General features: G+C 38.8%; 1 protein-coding gene across 2 annotated transcripts in view; it reads right to left on the reverse strand.

Annotated features, from left to right (window-relative positions):
- Positions 1-10,882: 10,882 nt before the first annotated feature.
- The window catches only part of LOC126248679 (serine/threonine-protein kinase 16), a 122,059-nt gene continuing 109,432 nt past the window's right edge, over positions 10,883-23,509 (reverse strand). The window contains exons 6-7 of one of the 2 annotated variants that reach the window (XM_049949945.1): positions 14,237-14,371; positions 10,883-11,291 (exon numbers count right to left, since the gene is read on the reverse strand). In XM_049949945.1, the coding sequence (XP_049805902.1) occupies positions 11,175-11,291; positions 14,237-14,371 (252 nt within the window). In that variant the 3' untranslated portion in view covers positions 10,883-11,174. The remainder of the gene's footprint in view (positions 11,292-14,236; positions 14,372-23,509) is intronic. The other variant, XM_049949946.1, reaches the window with a different exon arrangement.

A 23,509-nucleotide genomic window follows, 5' to 3' on the forward strand; every position in this document is an offset into this window, starting at 1 on the left:
ATTCCCTGTCAGAAAAGTCACAGTTCGTAGTAATAGATGGAAAGTCATTGAGTAAAACAGAAGTAATATCTGGCATTCCCCAAGGAAGCGTTATAGGCCCTATATTGTTCCTCATATATATTAACAACATAGGAGACAATCTCATCTACATCTACATGATTACTCTGCAGTTCACATTTAAGTGCTTGGCAGAGGGTTCATCATACCACAATCATACTATCTCTCTACCATTCCACTCCCGAACAGCGCGCGGGAAAAACGAACACCTAAACCTTTCTGTTCGAGCTCTGATTTCTCTTATTCTCTCTATTTTATTTTGATGATCATTCCTCCCTATTTAGGTTGGGCTCAACAAAATATTTTCGCATTCTCAGTAGCCGTCTTAGAATTTTGCAGATGATGCAATCTTGTAAAGTCGTCAGATGACCAAAAAAAAATTGCAAAATGATTTGATAAGATATCTGTATGGTGCTAAAAGTGTCAATTGACCCTGAATAAAGAAAAGTGTGAAGTTATTCACATGAGTACTAAAAGAAATCCACTAAATTTCAATTACACGATAAGTCACAGAAATGTGAAGGCTGTAAATTCAACAAAATACTTAGGGATTACAATTACAAATACCCTAAATTGGAATGATTACATAGATAATGTCGCAGGCAGAGCAAACCAAAGACTGTGATTCATTGGCAGAACACTTAGAAGGTGCAGCAGGTCTACTAAAGAGACTGCTTACACCACACTTGTCCTCCCTGTACTGGAGTATTGCTGCGTGGTGTGGGATCCTCATCAGGTGGGATTGACAGATGACTTTGAAAAAGTACAAAGAAGGGCAGCTCGTTTTGTATTATAGTGGAATAGTGGAGATAGTGCCACAGACATGATACATGAATTGGAGTGGCAATCATTAAAACAAAGGTGTTTTCGTTGTGACGGGATCTTCTCATGAAATTTCAATCACCAGCTTTCTCCTCCTATTGCAGAAACATTCTGTTGACACCCACCTACATAGGGAGAAATGATCATCACGATAAAATGAGAGAAATCGGGGCTCGCACAGAAAAATTTAAGTGCTCGCTTTTCCCATGCGCCGTTCGAGAGTGGAACGGTTGAGAGACAGCTTGAAGCTGGTTCATTGAACACACTGCCAGGCACTTCATTGTGAACATCAGAGTAATCACGGAGATGTAGATGTGTTATCATCTCAAAATAACACATAACCACCAGGGTGTTGGCATGCCAAAAATGCATGCAGATGGTCCCTAAGGAGCTCAAAATACTACGGACCATTCAAAGTCCCTTCCAGAACTACAAGGGTCTCATTCCATACCAGGAAAATGCACCCCAGACCATAACAGGGGCACCTTCTTAGCAGACAGGATCCATCGTTTTGTGTGGTCTGCACCACACATGGTGCAGCCCATCGGCATGATGCAGTTGAAATCGTGATTTGTCTGGCCATATCACATTATGCCACTGTTCCAGTGTCTAGCCCTCGTGATTGGAGACAAATGCAAGCCATCGTGCCCATGTGCAGCGTTGGCTCCTGTACTCCACAGTACCCACATTCCCACGGACTGCCCACTGGGAGATTTGTCTATCACATTCTGTATCGAATTGAGTCATGTTTTGTTGCACTACTGCCCTTCTGTCACTTCTGATGATCCATCTCAGATGTCGCCAGTCGCGATCCTCAAGGGTAACCAGATGGCCGGCAGTTTGTCTGTTGTGTACTGTGACACGCTCATTCAGCCATTCACGATACACTCCGGACACACTCAAATGTGTGAAGCCAAATTCCTGCACCACTGCTAAAATCAAAATTCGCATCTATCACGCACTGACCACCATACCCCGTTTGAGTGGCATCAGCTCATGACGACATTGCACATTATTCAAATCACTTGCACAACCACTTCTCAGAAAGTCTCCATTACAACTGCAGCTGGAACATGGGGCATGTGATGCACATACAACACACCTGCACCATCTGGGCCCCACTATCCCATGGCATTTGCTACATCAGTGTACAAGTTGAATGCATTTTAAAATGGTCCAAACATTCATATTTCCCAACCGCAGACACAAAATCTGGATAAGATATGTGATCATCACCACATAAAATATTAGCCTTTCCTTAAAAGAGAACACTTGTCACTTTATAGCACTGTAGATGGTGTAGAGCTGGTCATGTGATCCTCCAATACTGATGCACTGATCGGACACTATTATTTAGCCCCTCAACGGAGAGTGCTGGGAGCAGGAGCTTGTAATTGGCTGGTAGCACATTGATTTGCCAAGATAAGCTTTGCCTCCTCCTCCCAGAGCATCCAGCATATAGCTTATAAAAGAAACAAACTTGTAATGGATTCATGCATCACAGAAGTGACACAAACATTGATGGCAAGTCACTAAAAAGAGCAAATACAGTGTCTTCACATATTTCTGTAAATAATATTGCGATCACTAAGCACAACACAGCACATAGATCGATGCCATACCCACAATGGCTAATTATTGTTATGGCACACAGTATTGTTACGTAGCTAAAGCTGGCAACGAGCACGAACATTGTGGAGAGGCACAAAGTCAGATAACTTCCGACAACCACTGAGGAGCTGAGTAACAGTGTGTGACACCAAGTCATGGCACTGAAGTGGTGTGTATGTGCCAGGATGATTATATGGAATCAGCACTGTATGATAGGTTGACGTATCGACACGCAGATTTGACAGAATGGTAAAAAAGAGCCATTGTTTTTGAATGGACCCATGATCGTACCATGAATGAAGTTTCCCAATAAGTTGTTTATCTACACAGATTGTCAGTGGTACAAGGAATGGCCTACCACTTGCAGTCATTTAAAATGGCACAAGAACAGTGGTCATAAAATATTGTAACTGACAAGGGGCCAGAGACAAGTATCACATCTGACAATGAGAGTTGGTTTCACAGCAAACAGGAACTGCTGCTTTCAGTGAACACAGGTTCATCCCAACTAGTTTTTGAGCAAGCATTGCGAAAGGATCTGCGTCTGATGGCCATTGGGTGTCATGTTCCTTGGATAAGTTAATTGCGCAAACAGCATCATTTAAAACTAAACACATTCAATGGGCCAAACACAGAAACTGGACAATAGCTGACTGGAGGCATGATGTAATGTGTTGAGTATACCAATGGCCCAATGAGATGTACGAGAGTCACTCCAAAAGAAATGCACACTATTTTTTTTTTTAATCCATCTTTTAATCTACATGTTTGAAAGTTTTACAGTATGTAGATACATCCTTTAGGAACAATATTTTCATTTCTCTACATAATTTCCATCCCTCTCAACTGCCTTACGGCATCTTGGAACCAGCGCCTGTACACCCGCACGGTAAAATTCTGGACCAACCTGTTGGAGCCACTGTTTGGCAGCATGCTCAAGGGAGTCATCATCTTCAAACCTTGTTCCATGAAGAGAGTCTTTCAGTTTCACATGGAGCCAGGTCAGGACTGTAAGGCGGGTGTTTCAGTGTTGTCCATCCGGATTTTGTGATCGCTTCCATGGTTTTTTGACTGACATGTAGCCGTGCATTGTCGTACAACTGCCAAACATCCTGCTTTTGCCAATGTGGTCAAACACGACTCAGTCGAGCTTGAAGTTTCTTCAGTGTTGTCACATATGCATCAGAATTTATGGTGGTTCCACTTGGCATGACGTCCACAAGCAAGAGTCCTTCAGAATCAAAAAACACCATAGCCATAACTTTTCCAGCAGAAGGTGTGGTTTTGAATTTTTTTTTTCTTGGGTGAATTTGCATCATGCCACTCCATTGATTGCCTCTTCATCTCTGGTGAAAAATGATGGAGCCATGTTTCATCACCTGTCACAATTCTTCCCAGAAATTCATCTCCACCATTCTTGTACTGTTCCAAAAGTTCACTGCATACTATTTTTCTTGTTTCTTTGTGAGCCACTGTCAACATCCTGGGAACCCACCTGGCACAAACCTTTTTTAATGCCAACACTTTCAGTATTCTGCAAACACTTCCTACCCCTATCCCAACATAGTGTGACAATTCATTCACTGTGATGCGTCTGTCAGCAGTCACCAAATTGTTAACTCTCTGCACATTGTCTGGAGAGTGTGCAGTACGAGGCCTGCTGCTGCGGGGACTAATCCTCAATATTGCCGTGCCCGCTTTCATCACATAACCTGCTTGCCCACCGACTAACTGTACTGCGATCGACAGCAGCATCTCCATACACCTTTTTCAACCTCTTGTGGATGTTTCCCACTGTCTCGTTTTCACAGCACAGGAATTCTATGATAGCACGTTGCTTCTGACAAATGTCACATGTAGCAGCCATCTTGAGGACAGTGCTGTAACGGCGTCACTCATGGAAACTGCTTGAACTAAGTTTGAAAACAAGTGGGAAGGATGTATCTACAAAACTTTCACACATGCAGAATGAAAACTGTATTTTTACAAAAATAGTGTGCCTATCTTTTGGAGTGACCCTCGTATAACCTGCAGTGTGTGGAGGATGTACATCAGATTGAAGGTAGTTCTATAATCTTTCAGGAGTATTTCTCTTACAGTGACTTGGGCCCAAAGATTAAGGTTGCCACGAAAATGAACCAGGGTGTTTATACCAATATTCTCAATGACAGAACAGGGTGTCTCTCCTGAGTTGTCAGGTGCCTTTTCTGTATCTCATTTTTGGAACGTGTAGCTGTAATCAGCCCAGACAACAACCACTCATCATGTCTTTCATGCAACAATCAGTGTTGACAGAAAGTGTCAGTTTGTTTCCTGTTAGATACAAAATTACTTTCAAAGTGGAGTTTTATGTTCCCATTTGAAAGAGCCATCTCAAAATTGGTCTAGTGCAATATTTATTTTATTGATATGTATTAACAGGGATAGCAAAACATGTTAAATACCCAGTACTCCAGCAGTGACTGAGCAGCGCTACTGCATGAGGTAGCAGCCAGCGTAGATCAGAGCACTGTAGTCGCTCCTTGAGTACTGGTTATTCTGAACATTTTTCAACATTAATCCCACAGGAAATGTCTGGGACTATACGCAACAATGGTGAAATACAGCAATCAACATCCCCATGATTTGGTAGTTCTATGGGATCTAATTATCAATGAGCGAATACAGCTGGATATGGTGTATCAGAAGAAACTTATGGACTATCTTCCTTGCATAACTGAGACCATTATCAAGGCTGGAGATGCTGTTAGAGGGTATTAACATTATGTCTCCTGGGGATGACCAACTGTTTGCTCAGTGTGCTTACTTACTAGCATTTTATTATACTGTATGGCCCAAATCATAGTTCAGTGTTGTCTACAATACTAAGTATTTTTTCATGTATATACTACAAGTACCATATTGAACTGCTTAAATTCACTTTTATGTTTGATCAGTGTTTAACAAATGTGGCACACTATGCTCTCTCATAATAAATTCTTTGTGTAAAATGTATTGCACTCTTTCTTCTGATATGCTTATGGAATCAACTTGTTTCATACACATTTAAATACGAGCTGTCCCATGCAACAATATGAACTTCCTTGATGTCATCATATTTTGCACTTTTTGCAACATCTTTGACATATCAGGTTTTGGGGATTCAAGATGGCTGCTAGAGTTAAAGTAAATCATGTATCTCCGTGAAAAAAAGTAAAATTCGATGGAAAAAAGAAATCGCGTATGAGTTGTAAGGACGAGATATCAAAGCTAAATGAACGTATAAAAAGTCTACAATTCATAATCGGTACTCTAAAACAGGATATAAAAGAACTTCAATCGGGAAAATATGGGAAGCGAGAAGACACAGCCTCCACAGGAAAATGGGAATCAGTGACTGAAGAAAACTCTATCAAGGAAGATAAATCTCAAAGACGCAGTCTAACTTTAATACAAAAAAACAGTATGCAAAAATCGAATGTAGTAAATCATGGAATACAGCCATCTGAAGAAAAACTGTTGCAAGGGACTGAAAGTAAACAAAAATGTGTGCAAACAAACAACTCTAGCATGGTAGCGGAAAAGCATGTAAACAGATCAAACTTTCCTCGAAATCGCGAACCTCCAAACATACCGGTAGTGAAAAGTATACTGTCAAATTCTCAAAGAAAGTTATTGACTGATTCTAATATCGTGTGCAAAAACAGATTCAGTGTGTTATCAGAAAAAATGAATAGACAAAGTGAAGCAAATATACAAACAAAAGTTTCGGAACCGAAAACAACAAACTAAAACAGTCAACGTAAAAAACAAGATGCTGGCATTATTTATTTATTTTCTGACACTGCAAGAAGTTACTCAGCATATTGACACACACAGTAACCATGGAAGTTGTAACTCTTGCATTATTTTAGCTGGCGCAAACTATGTCTACAAGAACGAGGCAAAATTCGCTTTGCGATCTTTAAGGGAAACATTGGCAAAGGTTATGGACATGAAAGTGTTCATAATAAGCATCCCTATGAGACATGACCTCATCAAAACATCGTGTGTGAATGCAGAAATTGAAGCAACTAACTGAAAGTTTGAGAAAATATGCAAGCTCTTCAGCAATGTAACATATATTAATGCAGACAGTCAAAAAAGAGAAGATTTCACTACCCATGGATTGCATAGAAACATGAAAGGGAAAGTAGCACTGTGCAATGCAATCATGGAACTATTAAACCGAAATCAGCCAGACTTAAAAATGAGACCTCCCAAAATGTAAATCTCCAGGTAATCCAAGATGGCAAAAAAATTACAAATCCAGAAGAAGTAGCCAATGCTTTTAATACATACCTTGCAAGTATTAGTGAAAAATTACTCTCTGACATAAAATCTTCAAATAAAAATCCTGCTACACCACCATCAAATCAAAATAGAAACTGCAACTCCCTATTTCTTACTCCAACCAATCCTAAGGAAATTATACTATCAATTAGAGTGTTAAAAACAAAATTTTCAACAGGTGTGGATGAGATTCCAGATTATGTCATTAAAAATGTGGGTGACCTCATTGCAATACCATTAGCCCACATTTTCAACAGTTCATTAACAAATGGAGTCTTTCCTTCCTGCTTAAAGACAGTGAAACTGAAACCACTGTTCAAAAAGGGTAAGAAAGAAGACATAGCCAATTATAGACCTATTGCCTTGTTATCTACATTTTCGAAAATACTAGAAAACATTTTTCATAAGAGGTTGCTAGATTTTCTAGAAAAGTGCAAAATATTATCCACAACCCAACATGGCTTCCGGAAAGGCCGATCAACAGAAACAGCAATATATGAATTTCTGGATGAAGTACTCGAAAAAATTGATAGTGGACAAAAAGTGACTGGCATATGCCTTGATCTGTCTAAGGCTTTCGACCGCACCCTATTGCTGCAGAAGCTTGAAAGAATTGGTATCAGAGGTATGCCTAACAACTGGCTTAGATCATATCTTACTGACTGCAAGCAAGTAGTAGAAATACATTTTCACAAAGAAAATAAATCAACAAGACACTATTCTGATTATAAAGCAGTAAAATATGGAGTACCACAGGGCTCAGTACTGGGCCCCATCCTATTTTTGATATATATAAATGACCTAACATCAACCAACCAGTACCAAGCACTATCCAGTTTGCAGATGACACAAGCATATTAGTCAGTGGGAAGACTGCAGAGATACTACAGACGAGACTGTCTGAGGCATTAACAAATGTTGTAAACTCGTTCAACCAAAACAAACTAATAATAAATAAAAGTAAAACAGTAGCATTAAATTTTCATAATGTCAAGAGAAACACTGAAGAGGATATAAGAATTCAGATGTCAGACACAGATATTGCAAGTGTGCCTAATACAAATTTTCTGGGGGTCTGGCTACAGGATAATCTTAGATGGGATACTCACATTGACAACATATTAAAGAATCTAAGTACCATGTGTTATTTAATGAGAGTGCTACAAAACTGCTGTCATAAGGACTGTCTAATGACAGTTTACTATTCTAATATACATTCTGTCCTAAAATATGGGATCACTTTCTGGGGTAACACACCATCCTCCCTAAAACTCTTCAGGATGCAAAAAAGAATAGTGAGAATCATGGCTGGAATAAAAAGGAACAAACCATGTAGATCATTATTTAAAAGGATGGGGATTCTTCCCCTTCCATGTATTTTCCTATTTGAAAGTGCAAGGTTTATAAAGAAATATACAATAACAAATCCTAGTATCCTCCCCAAAAATGAAAATGTTCATCATCATAATACAAGACAGAAAACTGACTTTCATGTACTCCATACAAAAACGAGTTTGTGCCAAAAAGGAACATTACACCATGGAAAAATTAACTACAATAAATTGCCAAGACAAATTAAAGTAAAGACTGATGTAAAAAATTTTAAAGCAGCATTAAAAGAATATCTGTTGTCACATTTCTTTTATAGCATGGAAGAGTTCCTCCAAAATCCTCGAGAGTCTCACTGATGATTATGCAAATACTGTAACCATTAATACTGGCCTATAAATACATTCAGATGTAATTCTCAAGTTTCTAATGGGGTTCAAGTATAAGTTGTATACCGACTTGCCCAGTATATGAAGTAAAATTCTGTGAATGTAATTCTACATCTACATCTACATCTACATCTATACTCCGCGAGCCACCTTACGGTGTGTGGCGGAGGGTACTTATTGTACCACTATCTGATCCCCCCTTCCCTGTTCCATTCACGAATTGTGTGTGGGAAGAACGACTGCTTGTAAGTCTCCGTATTTGCTCTAATTTCTCAGATCTTTTCGTTGTGATCATTACGCGAGATATATGTGGGCGGTAGTAATATGTTGCCCATCTCTTCCCGGAATGTGCTCTCTCGTAATTTCGATAATAAACCTCTCCATATTGCGTAACGCCTTTCTTGAAGTGTCCGCCACTGGAGCTTGTTCAGCATCTCCGTAACGCTCTCGCGCTGACTAAATGTCCCCATGACGAATCGCGCTGCTTTTCGCTGGATCATGTCTATCTCTTCTATTAATCCAACCTGGTAAGGGTCCCATACTGATGAGCAATTCTCTAGTGTACATGTCAATTCATAGTGTAGAAGAGTTCCTCAAAAATCCTTAGAGCTTAAGTGAGGATCATGCAAATACTGTAATCGTTTATATTGGCTTATACATGTATTCAGTTGTAAACTTCAAGTTTCTAATGTGGTTTAATTATAACTTACACATTGACTTGCCCAGTATATGAAGTGCTGTAAAATTTTGTGAACATAATTTTCTAGTTTCTAAAGTGTTTTAATTGTAAGATATACTTTGACCTGTCCAATATCTGATGTGCTATACTGTACATGTAAGATTTACTGGACCAATAAATACAATACAATACAATATCAATTTGAAGACAAATACTGCCGTTTTGAAACCAGATGCTCATTTATTGGTTGTTTAGAATGAAGGAATAGTCTCTATATAAACCTTCATACACATTGAGTGAATTTCTGTTGATAATAAACCAACCATGACAAAGTATAGTATGACGACTCTCTGTTCTAATTTATTTTTGAACAAAACACACGAAACAACTGCAAAGTCATACACGGGAAATTATTTGGCATATAAAGTTGACACGTGCCTTTAACTTTATAGCATAACATGTATCGACATAACAAGAAGCAAAACTTCATTGATGCCATTTCTATGTTAGACCCAAAACTTGTCACCCTGCCCTTTTTGATCCATTTAACAGTCTACTGAGATTGAATTTCATTCTGCTGTTGACCTGGATGTGAAGGAATGAAGTCTCATCTAATATATGACCAACAATACATATTTCTGAGACATGTTAATCATTGTGGTTAGTTTAGAATGCAATGAGTTTTAAGATGAAAGTGGTCATTGTTTCCAGTCAACCAACTGTAAGATGAAAGCATGTGAGTTCGAACCATGTGGGCAGCGAGTGATGGAGAATGACTGCTGCTCACTCAACTCCATTGCAGTTACAGTGTTCAAATATTGTCCCATCTTGCTGAAAAAACATTTTCATCTTCTGCCTGTTGCTCCAACTGTAGCAAGGTATTCTTTGAAATGCTAAACACACTTTATGGGCTAAATTTATTTCAGTCACCCTGCATGTAGATTGTAGGTGTAGATATCCATACTTGCGTGAGAAGTATTCTCAGTTATACACCTGATATCTTCAGTAGAGTAATAAGGTTGCTACCTGAACCCACTACAAAGAGTGATTCACTACATCCTCCTAAAGGCTTAAAAATACTAATAACCTGGTATTAACTATCAACAGAGTTCTGGATCAGTTTTAATATTCCCCCTCTATTACTTCTGTCTAACACAGGGACATTCTGGACTATTTCATCCTGTGATTCGAGCCTTGCCAGTAAATTTTACATTTGTATGTCTTCTGAGGATTATTATAACATTTTTATTATCTTTCTACTACTCTCAGTGATAATAACTACACAATTTCAGGTGATTGAGTATATGGTCTGGTTTTCTAACTAAAATGCACACTTTCAAGGCCACAGTATGCCAACAGACTCATCCATATTCATTTAGTATAGAACTGAGGGATGTGTTCATTACTTTTATACTCTGCTGAATCAGCTAGACCACACAAAATTAACTTATGGATTGATTTAGAAAAATTGAAGTAGATTTTCTCCCGCATCAGTTATGAAACAACATATTCACATAGACAGGAATAGTCTTTTTTAAAGCCATTTAATAATACAAATGCAGTAAAGTGTTTTCATCTAGTAGCTTTTTTTAACGTTTGATAGCCATAATTTATTGGTATCCATAATTTTGTACTATAAGATGAAGCATCCAAATTTTCCACAGGAACTTTATTACATAATAAAACTTCACTGTCACAAAAATTTGAACAAAGAGCTATACTTCATATGAAATACTTAAATTGAGTTCTATAATATTAAAATATCTAAAACAGTAGTCTTCACTCTCTGGACAAATTACACCAAATATAAAAACAATAACTCAGAGTGAGTTGTTGCTTGTAGTATGTCAACTCACACACTCAAAGAGTGTGCTTTTATCATCACATTCTCATATGTACATCTTTTGCACAAATAAGTATCACAGTAAATGCATTACAGTTTTATATGTGCTTCCATGCACATACTGGACAAGCTCTTATGCGACACACTGCAGTTTTGAAATGACATCATGTGTTTTTTCAATAACACTATAGATATACGGGCGTTCCATGGGATTCACTTTCAGCATGTACAGAATCAGGTCATGCAGATCCTGTAAATTACAATTCACTGAGTTACAAAGAATTGCAATAAAACAGATATTAAGACTAATCATCATAGTGACACTGAATCAAATCCATGGCCACAATTACATATTGTAAATTCTTCTGCAAAGAAGCATTAGTAAAAGTAACCAACAACTGTAATATTTAAGTACTTATTTACCCACAATTACTCTCTCATTTTACAAAACAGAAGATAATAATTATATAATTATTGTATAGTGGAAGACAGAAACCTTCTGAAACTACCCACCATCAACAAAATGTAGAAAAGGGTCTCCAATGCGTAAAAATAAGATAAAACAAGTGAAATGGAATTCCTGATATTTCCAAAATTTACAGCTGTACTGCTAGGACAACAGTGTGGTATACCCCATCCTGCGTATCAGAACTGCTCTGAGAACTTAAATGGCAGTCCTTGGAGGAAAGAAGATATAGTTACTGTAAAACCATGTTGGGTAAATACTGAGAACCTATATTTCGGAAAGACTGTATGACCATTCTGCTCCCATGATTGTATATCTCAGGTAGGGAACATGAAAATAACAGAGATTAGGGCATGCACAGAGATGTATAGACAGTAATTTTTCCCTTGTCCAACACACAAATGGGTTAGGATAACACATCACTAACATTGGTACTGATTATTCTCTAGCATGCACTGCACAGTGGCTTGCTGAGTAGAGATTGTGACAGACCAAAATGAGAATAGCCCATCATGTAAGTACAGTGTCACACAAATTTATGTACAGATAAACATTAGGCTGAATACTAATAAAAATTCTGTTGTTGAAATGATGTAAAATGTGATCTTTGTATATTGTGAATTAATGTGAAAATTTTATTGTAATGTTGAAGTTTAGAGGGGAGGAAGGTCCTCCCAACTTGTCTGAACTGTGAAATGCTGATGTACACATTAAAGATGCTAAAGAATGCCCACAGCATAGACGCTGATCGCTACATAACTAAGTGACAGCCATAAAACACAATCGACCGTTGTTAAAAAGCATGAATAACTCTGTTCTTTTCTTTTTTCTTTCTTTCTTTTCTTTTCTTTTTTTTTTTTTTTTTTAAAAAACAGTTAATGCTGATAATCAGAAAGATTCTTTAGGTCTGTCAAGTTTGTGTTTGTAGACCACTGAGTGAACTGGTTGGCAGTGTGTAATAATTTAATTTGGTAACAGGAAAGTAATTACCTTTGGGATAAATTGGGTGTCCAGTAGCTGAGTTACACTTAAGATTTAATCCAGACAATGAAATACTACATTAGGGAATAAACAGTGATAATTAGTTGATCATGAGGTAAATTACACCTCGAATAGTTTTGGAGAATTGTTTAAAGTAAAATTGAGGCATTGGTAATTGTATTGATCATTATATGGAATAGTTGGAAAATGAAGCTTAAAAGAATGGTTAGCAAAATTTTGGTAGTTTGAAATGAGTTTTTAATTTTTGTGGAAAGCATATTTCTTCCATACCTCATTTCATTCAAGCCAAGTCCGGCAATCTCCCCCCCCCCCCCCCCCCCCACACACACACACACTAGAGGCAGATTGTTGAGCTGTTGCCAAGACCAGTAATTTTTTTCTTTTCGTTTTATTTATTGTTGCCAGAGGCAGACTGTTGAGCTGACGAAACCTGGGAAAATTATTTTCAGTATTCATTAACAAGATATTGGGGGAAATGTACACAATATATTACAATCCATTGCATGCGACAGACAATGTACTGACTCATGGTGTCATAGCTAGGTCACTTGAGTACTGTGAGCATTTTAGTAGGAAATACAGAACTCAAACAAATGTGAATCTATTTTTATGATTTTTTTCATTGTAATAACTCTACCACCACCAACTGGAAACACCTCCAAAAATTTGTCAACACCCGTTTCACAGTGTTATGATGGCTGTATCTGTCACCAGAACATGATACATACAGCTTCCGCGGCAGCTGTATCAGTTACTGTAGGTGAACAACAATAATGTAAAAGCAAATGTAAAACTAACATTGTGATAAGATTATTTTTATATATTTCGTGTAATCTATTATTATAGATTGCCAGAAATAAAAACTATGTCTTTTCCAAGGAAAGAAAAATGTAAAAATGAAAGTCCAAAAGAAATTTCTTTTATGTTTGTTATTTCATCAAGCCATTAAATCATAGCTCATATAATAAAATTTCACACAAGTAAACAATATATCATAAATGCTACTATATAGGCTTTTAACTTGAAAACTGCTCTAAAATGCTCTTTTTTGCTGGTTATTTATCAAAACATTTTCCTTGGTACAGCCCGCACAAGTTCAGACTAGTGGTCCATAGAGCCTGTATGCATGCTTGGTGTTAATCACTGCACAATGTCCTGCTTCAATCACTGGTGCCAGGGGTTTACAAGTTATATGCTGCATTTTTACTGGGGGTGGCAGGGATCACTCAATTTGCCTTCACAGGTCAATTAATAATGACTTCTATAAATGAATGCCTGGAGGTTATTTGCACCCTTTCTTAAAGTTTAAATGCTCTAAAACAGTGTTATATTACATTAAAATAATGCATCCATTCACAGAAAAGGAATTTTCAAATCTGGTTTGAGATAGTCTGTAAAATCTCAAACAACACCTCATATGCCCAATATTTAATCAAGTCAGCATTTGTATTAAGTTGAACAAATATTCATTCTTATTTAAGATCTCACATCTGGAAACGCTGGAAAGTGGTCGCAAGCAGTTACAGAAAAAAAAGAAAAATGGCGTAGTATTTCTCATGAGGTTTACAATGCCACTCTCAAGATGCAATATGGCCCTGTATTGTATTTGATACTTATCATAAGTTCTAGTCTTTCAATGATGTATGTGTATGTGCAATGTTCTAACTTTTTCCTCATCTGCTATCTGTAGAAAAAACTGAGTTAACTGCAATGTAATGTAATATTACCTGATCATAAGGAGAACCGTCTGGAAATGACACTGTACCACTTATCACCGCTAATGCCACACTATCTCCACGTTCATAAACAACATCAAATGGTGATTTGAAAAAGCACATGGCATACAGCACACATCCCAAGGACTGAAAAACAGAAAAGAATATTCAAGTGGCAAAAAAAGTCACTGCAATTTTACATAAAAATATATTGTATACATGTCCCTAATATCAACCTACAGCAAGAAAATATTTTTAAAAATTTGGAACAAATAATTTGGACTGTACTAACCACAAATAAAATGTGCTGGTGTAAAACATCTAAAAGAGTAACGTTAGTCATGTAGCACCACCAGTAAACAATTGAATCAGATGAATTTGTATGAACTATTTCCTTTCATTTTGACGACACCAGCAACTTATCATCATATAAACTACTGCATAAGTTGCAAAGTGATATGAAATGGAACAAGCATGTAAGGATCATAGAGAGGGAAGGTGAATGGTTGACTTCAATTTACTGGGAGAGTTTTAGTAAAGTGTGGTTCATCTCTTGGAGAACGCATTTAGGGCACCACTAATGTGACCCATCCTTGTGTACTGCTCGAGAGTTTGGGATCACCAACAGGTCGGATTAAAGGAAGGTGAGCTGTTGTATTTGTTACTGTTAGGTTCGATCAACAAGCAATTATTATGGAGATGGTTTGGGAGCTCAAATGGAAAGCCCCAGAGGGAAATTGATGTTCTTTTTGAGGAATGCTGTAGAGAAAATTTACAGAAACAACACCTGAAGCTGACTGCAGAACGATCCTACTGCTACCATCATAAATTTAATGTAAGGACTATGAATATAATACAACAAACTCAGGGCTCATACGGAGGCATATTGATAGTCATTTTTCCCTTGCTCTATTTATGAGTGGCACAGGAAGGCAAATACTAGAAGTATGGTGGCTTGCGGAGTGTGTATGTAGATATATATGTAGATGCACATGTACAGCTGAATTAGTAACCTGGATTCTTCTTTGGAAATCCTCATGGCATATTTAGGTGTTTTAGTGTAACTCAGTGTTCATTTAATTGAAATCGAGGACTCATCACTAAAATGCAACTGATGATCTGGATTGAACATTTTCAGTGTGGCCTACCTGTTCCTAATATCACTGTGGCAATCATAATTACACCAATGGACAGGCTGCCTTCCTAGTCAGTATGGAGACTTCAGTATGGATGCAACAGCAGCAGCCTGCAGGCTGTGTTGACATTCATACACAGTCAGCTGGCAAAGTGTCTAGCTCTAATATCAAGTAAACATTCAGGAGACATGATTTTGTAGATTCCTTTGCTTTGCAAGTGTATCTAATTAGGAAAGTAGTTACCATATTGAGCATTATATAGAAGAAATTGGAGAATCACTCTGAAGATGTGTTGGAATCAGCTATATTTCTGATACTGAGGACATGAATGAGACTCTCAATAATTACTCATTTCAGACAGACAGCATTGATGTCTCTCAAGATTAATAAAGGATGGGAGCATTAATCAATGGAAGTTTGTTATCATCACTGGACAATGATGGAGAAATAGAATAATTCAAGCTGGCACTAGACTGTGTTAGCAGGTGAAGTGCTTGGTTGGGAAGTCTCACACTGGCACAGGCTGCTACCACACGTGAATTCAACAGACAGAACATCTGACATGCTATGCACAATAAATCAGGTGTTACAGCAAGCCACTGTCAGATTCCTGTTTATGAAGCCTTTAGTGATGTGCCATATAGAGTCCTACTTTGCTGACCCTGCTGTGTTTCTGAATTTTTCTTGATTTATAACTATTTAAGAATACTGGAATGCACTTTCATGTAAAGAAATTCTGCCTTGAAAAGTAAATGTGCTCTTTGCAGTTCACCATTAACTCACTTCATTATATTCATAACATCAATTACTATTGCATTTTCCCAATTCATTAATGCTGACAGCTAAAGTGCAGAACAAGGGCAGTGTCCTCCTACAACATATATATTGGCAACATGTTAGTTTTGCATAACCAATGAGGGATAGTTTTAGGGAACCAGTGAGGTGAGAATTTTTTACTACTTGTTTGGAATGAAGTCTGTGATGTTAGACTTTTTATAGATTAGCTTGAAGTCTAGGCTAGAATGACAGTGGACAATTTGGTTGCGATTTGGTGAAGCCAATAAATGTCATATCACAAAAAGTTTTTTGTTGGAATTAAGGTTGTGGTCACAGATTTATTCGTTCCATAGTCCAAGATCTAGGTTAGGACGAAGGTGATGGTTTTTGTGATGCCAATTCAGGTGCTATGATGACAAGAAGTCTGGCTACACCTATCAAACAATTCAATAGAATGTCTGTGTCAAAGGTTAAGTACAGCTCACATTACTCTGCACTGTCATTACAGCATGTACATTTTATGATATGTCACAAATTTATTTTTACTGTTATGGCAATTAGTGTGGCCATGCTGGTCTAGTGGGTAGAGCATTAGACTCCAGCCCTGGAGATCCTGGGTCAGGGCAGGGATTTCTTCTCCATCCGGTCCCTACAGGATGGCTCCAGGTAACTTAGCCTGTTACCAAATTGAGTACCAAGTATCTTTCCCAGTTGTAAAAGGCAGCCAGGGCAATGGGCTTGCCACCTTCTGCCTCCTAGTGCAACGATGGATGAATGGCTGCACTTCACCTGCAGTCAGGCCAGAAACCTGTTCACGAGTTGAGTGCGACAGACTTCACTTTTCTTTGTTATGTAAATTATCTTGTTAACTTTTGTGATGATGACTCCTTCTATTCATTGTGACCCAAGACATCATCTACCCACTGCTCCTTACTAGCTACTTAGATCAAACTGCTGGCATAGCCCCTCGTGTTCTCATCACACCTTATGGCGATTGTTGGCAACATTACTCTGCTAAACCATGTAGGTAATGACACTGGCCCTGATCTAGACTCTTGCCACTTTGACTGACATTACATCACAACACGTGATAGCACTTTTATCATAATTTGGTATGTTGTGCTTCATCCACTGAATTGTATGCTTGTCACACAAGGGTACATGTACTCTGTTGTTCTGATGACCGATGTACTGTTACTGTCAAACTTGTAGAGTAACATTTTGAAGCCATTTAACAGATTTTAATGTATATGCTATACCTTCAACAGTTTTTTCAACATAAAAGGGGACAAGCTTCTTTAAAGTACATTCCACTCTCTTCATTACAACAAATACATTCTGAAATAAAGGTCAGAAACTGAGGTGCCCAGAAAGAGAAACCACCACTGCTGTACTTCCACCTGCACGAAAAGAATCCTAATTACTTCTGTCTCCCCCCCACCCCTCCCCCCCTCACCACCCATATACAGTAAATTCCTCTGAGTAATGGATCACGAAAACATGCTTGAGTAAATAAATGTGCAGCCAAGGGTTTATCCAAGATAGGTCATGTAAAAGTTGCTTTCCTTACCCAGAATTCTATAAAACAGGAAATTAAGTCACATTAAAAGTGTATTATTTCTTTAACTTAGTCAAGTCTAAAATAATTCCGCATCTATGAAGCCAAGCATGAAATTTACACCAACACTGGCATAAAACATTACCGCTTGTCACATCCATTTCTAAAAGAAAGTCCTTTGAGTAGATTAATGATTGGAGAAGCAACAGTATGATATATGGGTGCCTGAGATACTGAGCACATTTTGAACACTTGTATGACTATTCAGAGTTAATACTTTAAACATGAACCTCTGCATGTGATGAACCACTGGCGATGACCTCACAACAAGAGCTGTCATATTTTGGGACAATGGTGATGCACTCTCACCATGACTACCTTTAAACAAAGAACCAAAGGTAACATTTGTGCATACACAGATAATGTTGTGCTACATGAGTTGCTTTCTGTAACAAACTTTTAATGGCTAAGTATCTCCTCTATCTCACATGATATTGCTGCAAGCTGTTGCACATACTGTAAGGCATAGTGGTTAGCATCACTGGTTGGCATGCTGCAGGTCATCAGTACAAAACCAACCACCAGAAATTATTTATTATTCTATATTTATTATTTCTGGGGTGTTCTTGACATATATTATGTTTGTATAGCCTTGAATATTCAATGTTTGTATAATCATCAGGATTCTGGAATATTCGATGTTTGCCTGGCTGTATGTTGGTGTCAGTAATAAATCTGCTTTGAGTCATATGTATTGTACTTCACTGACAACACTGCCTCTGGATTAGGACTCGATCCTCGTATCTGCATATATTTGTTTGGCGGAGGCACAAAGAACTTCAAAAGATCTACATCACTGTGGCTCCAGTTAGGCAACATAAAAGCCATTCCTACACAAGACAGGAAATGGAATACAAACAGTACATGGTTTCTAAGATGCATATATTCAGGACACAGATGTATTCCAAAACAACAGTACGTCAGCTGCATATTAGGCATCCATCAGTGTGTTCAAGAGATACTGGTCAGGAACCTGACTAATGGTTGAAAGGATTTGACCAAATCACCAAATACAACAGGTGGAAGTACATGATATGTTTGGCAAATGTACACTTTTACTTGGATGGCACAGCCCAGTAGTGATTCAAAAACTATGAAAGTATTCTCCATAGCTGGGACAAATTCTGGGACAAATTCTAGACCAACCTGAAGAAAATGTGCAATGACAACCAGCAGCAAGTTTGCTTAGTGGAAGAATAACTGAAGGACAGGGACCTATGACATGTGGAATGTTTTGGCCTTATGCCACATCATAAATTCCAATATGACAGAAGCTGACAAAACCTCACACTTAATTAAAGGAGTCACAGAAGAAAGGCACCAAGCTGTTCTGGTGAAGGATGTTACAATAACAAAGGAACTCATCAAGTAGTGCCTGCAATTAGAGGAAATATGAAAGAAAAGAATTGAACAAAAGAGTTATGACAGACCACTGAATGTGGCCCTTACATCTGTTGTGGAAGACCACCATGGGCTCATCTCTCTCATATTTCAGATAGTAAGGTAAGAGATACAGCAGTGTATGGCAGCCAGAAACATCAGATCAAGTACACAAGAGAGAGCAGCCATAAATGTTGACTCATACATCAGGAGGTAACAAAGACTGCCGAAGAGTTGTATCAAAGAATGGACACGGCCAACTCTAACTTTTGTCGCAACGAACAAATGACAAGTCAGCAGCCAACCAATACAGGTACAACCCACTCCTCTAACAAGTACAATGAACTGCTGAAAAACTGACATTTAGAGGCCGGAGAACAACACGCTGGTATGTTTTCACTGTGATCACCCTCTGCATGTTGTATGCTACAGCAGCGAGAAGACAAAGGTTCTATGATGATTATGCTGTGAGACATCAACCACCACAACAGACCTGTTCCCATCAGTTGACTGCAGATGATTATGGTCCCCAACATGCTGCTGCTGTTTTCCATCACTGTACAGAGGTACCAGCTGCTCGCCTTGCCACCAAAATCAGGAAAACTAAGTGAGGTGACCATCTATGGAAGTGTGGCTGCCATGGATGAAAATCCTACACGGACACCAGTCACCGAGGTGTCAGGAAATGTCAGTGATGTTTCATCAACGGTCAACCTATCTGAGCAATAGTCAATTCAGGGGCTTCTTATTCTGTAACACTGGATGCTTATTGTCATCAGCTAAAGAAGGCTATGTTCTGTGATACAAAAGTGAGTGTGCTGAAGGTCGCAAATGGAAAATATGTCCAGCTGACAGAAACATGTATCGCAAAAATAACTATCATCTACAGAACGTTACCTTTCGAACTCGTCATTTTAGCAGAAAGTAGTCGTTATGTTATTCTCAGATGGGACTTCTTGTAGGCATCACAAGCAGTCAGTCACCAACTGTGGAAGATCAGAGCTCCAGACCGATGAAGCTTTTCCCACAACCACACATAAGAAAGACTGCTCCGAGCAATTGTTTGCTGTTGAAGATGATGTTATCACGCAGTCATCAATAACATCAGTTCCAGTTGTCAATCGAAATGGTCAGTTAACCTGTGAAACTTTTGTCGAATGCGAAAAGCTATTTAGGCTCACAAAGCTGAACCAGTCCACAAAGGGCAGCTTCGTGTCATCGATGAAGAATTATGCTCTGATACCCCTGCGGATAATGCAGGAGAGGAAGCTACTATGAAATGGCCAATAGGATCTGGCCTGACTGAGGAAACACGGCCTTGAGTGATAACCATTCTGTATTTATTTTTGGGTGTTTTCAAATAAGGTGTGGAGAAGAAACAGACCACAGATCCCATGGTAAAACACTGTATCAACACTGGGGATCATCCACCAATTGGCCATTACACATATAGGGTGTCACTGACTGAGTGACGGGTAATTTGGGAGGAAGTGGAGAAGAAGATGCAAGATCACTGAACCTTCAGAGCGTCCTTGATCCACTACCATGGTCCTTGCGAAAAAGGACTGCACATGGTGTTCCTGCATTGACTACTGATAACTGAACAAAATCACAACTTGCGTATCCATTGCTGCGCCTTGATGACACCCTAGAATGCTTGAAAGGAGTAAAGCATTTCTCAACCAGGTAAATGCTGACAGGCTACTGGCAAATCGAGGTTGATGAGACTGAGAGGTAGAAGACTGCTTCGTACTCCATGATGGCCTCTATGAGTTTAAATTTATGCTGTTTGAACTGTGTAATGCTTCAGTCACTTTCAGATATATGATGGACAGACAATCTGCTTCAACACCTTAAATGGATGACATGTTTTTGCCACATGAATGACATTGCCACTTTTCAAAGATATTTGGAGAACATCTAAGCCACCTAAGAATCACCTTGAAGTGTGTTGAGACTGCAGGTCTCCACCTGAATCTGAAAAACTGCCTCTTTGTCAACCAAGAAATAAAAATCTTGGGGCAGCTAGTTAATGGTGATGGATTCCATCCTGATCCAGACAAAATAAGAGCTGTTACACAGATCTTTTGACCCTTCGGCACTTTTGTGGTGTGAGACATTGTCTCAGAATGTGCTCTTATTAACAGTGATTCATAAAGTACCAAGGCATGTACTTTGCAAGAACTACTGCTGGGAGAAGCCAAATTTTCCTGAAGGAGGTGTAAGAAAGATATTTCCTTGTGCTTAAGGAGGTGCTAACATCATCTCCATTCTAGCATTGTGAGATAAGAATGTGGAGGCAGAAATTCACACCAACACAAGCAGTTTTGGAATAGGGGCAGGCCAAGATGAACAACTCTACAACCAAGACATGACGCCTTGCAGTTGTTTGAGCCATCAACAGGTTCTGGCTGTATTTATTTGACAAACCATTCACCATTGTGACGGATCACCAGTCTCTCAGCTGATTGATTAGGCTGAAGCAACCATCGTGTCATCTGGTAATATCAGCACTGAGGCTTCAGGAGTATGTCAGAGTGGGACACAAAAGCAGGTGCAAAAACAAGGACACCAACTGCCATTCAAGGAATCCTATATTGGAACACAGAAATGTTGATAAAATGTCAGTCACTGATGCTGAACAGAAGAAAGATCCAGCACTGCTGAAGACCACAGAAGCCTTGAAGGAGTAGAAACTGATGAAAGGAGAATTCCAATTAACTAACAAAGCATTGTATAAGAGGTACTATGATCCAGTAGAGCAGAAATTGTTGTCCTCTGTCTCAGCTCATCTATGGGCCATATACTGAAGTATGTCTGTGATGCTCCAACACCTGGTCACCTGGAATTCGTGAAGATCCTAGACAGAATCAGACACAGATATTACAGCAGATCACATGGTTTTCAAACAGATCGTATATACCTGACCAGGTATCTACCAATCCATTAAGCACTATGTGACCGTCTGTAAGGAATACCATGAATGGAAGCACACGCCTCAATTACCTCCAGGGCATCTGGAACCAATCCCAACCTTCAGCTGCACCACTCCACTGAATTGGACTCAATCTCTTGGGGAGGTTCTCAAAATCAACAAATGGGAATCAATGGATATGCAGTGACTACCTAGCCAGTTATGCTGTCACTAAAGCTGTGCTCTGAAAATTGCAAAGTTCCATGTAGAAAACATCTTTCTGAAGCACGGAGCATCCTGTCTGATGATCAATCACTGATTGTCGAAAAGTTTCCACTCAATATTAGTATCAGAAGTAATCTCACTTTGAGACACCACCTGCAGGATGACAACTGCTACCACCCACCTATAAATGGTCTCACATTTCAACCAGACAATACTTAGTATGACTAAGTGAAAAATTTCATCACTGGGACTGAAGAACAAGACAGCTGGCTTGCATATGGATCTTGGAAAACCAGGGAAAAGACCAAGGGTACCATAACGCCAAGCAACGGCATATGAGATACAGACCAGGAGACTTGTTATGGATTTTTACACCTCTGCGGAAAGTGGGGCCGTGGGAAAAGTTACTAAATGGTGTTTTAGTCCGTACTGTATCCTTCTTTGCTTGTTGGATACCACATATGAAGTTGAGCATTACAACCCACGATCAAGATGACAAAAGCACAGAGACATCGTCCATGTCCTCCACGTGAAACCCTACTAGAGTCCAGAACTGCAGACCCGGGATGGGAGGAGGTTCCAGGAAACTGAAGACACATTCGACTATTGTGAAGCTTCAATGGCAGGGGCTACCATTGACGCTCATCACAGTGAAGAGGATATTACAACATGAACAGAATGTGAGGATTAGTTAGTGATGCCATACAGAGGACCACTGAGAAGATCTAGATATTGGGTGCTGTACTACACACCAATGAGAATTTCTGAAACAGCAGGTTGCTGTTTCTTCAGAAGGAGCAATATCACATGCTATGGTGCAAGCAGTGTGTTGTTGTGGTTAGTGTCACTGGTTGGCACACTGCACGTCACCAGTTCAAACACAAACACCAGCAATTATTTTTTATTTAACATTTATTGTTTCTGGAATGTACTTGAAATATTTTATTTGTAATGATTGTATATTCTGAAATACTTGTTTGTATAAACAGTGGTACTCCCTATCCAGGAGTTCAGTTCTGTTCTGCCTGTAGGTTGGTGTCAGTAATAAATGTGCTTTAAGTTCTACGTGTTGTACTTCACTGACTACCTTGCCTTCAGATTAGGACTGATTGTAGTTTCGATCTGATAATACAGTTCCGAAACTTATCACAAAGAAAGAAGGAAAGCCTGCAAAAAACAGTAAAAGTTCAGCACATTCCATCAACACAAAGCCATTATCTAAGTACAATCTTAAA

This window comes from Schistocerca nitens, chromosome 3 (assembly GCF_023898315.1).
Source record: "Schistocerca nitens isolate TAMUIC-IGC-003100 chromosome 3, iqSchNite1.1, whole genome shotgun sequence".
NCBI lineage: Eukaryota > Metazoa > Arthropoda > Insecta > Orthoptera > Acrididae > Schistocerca > Schistocerca nitens.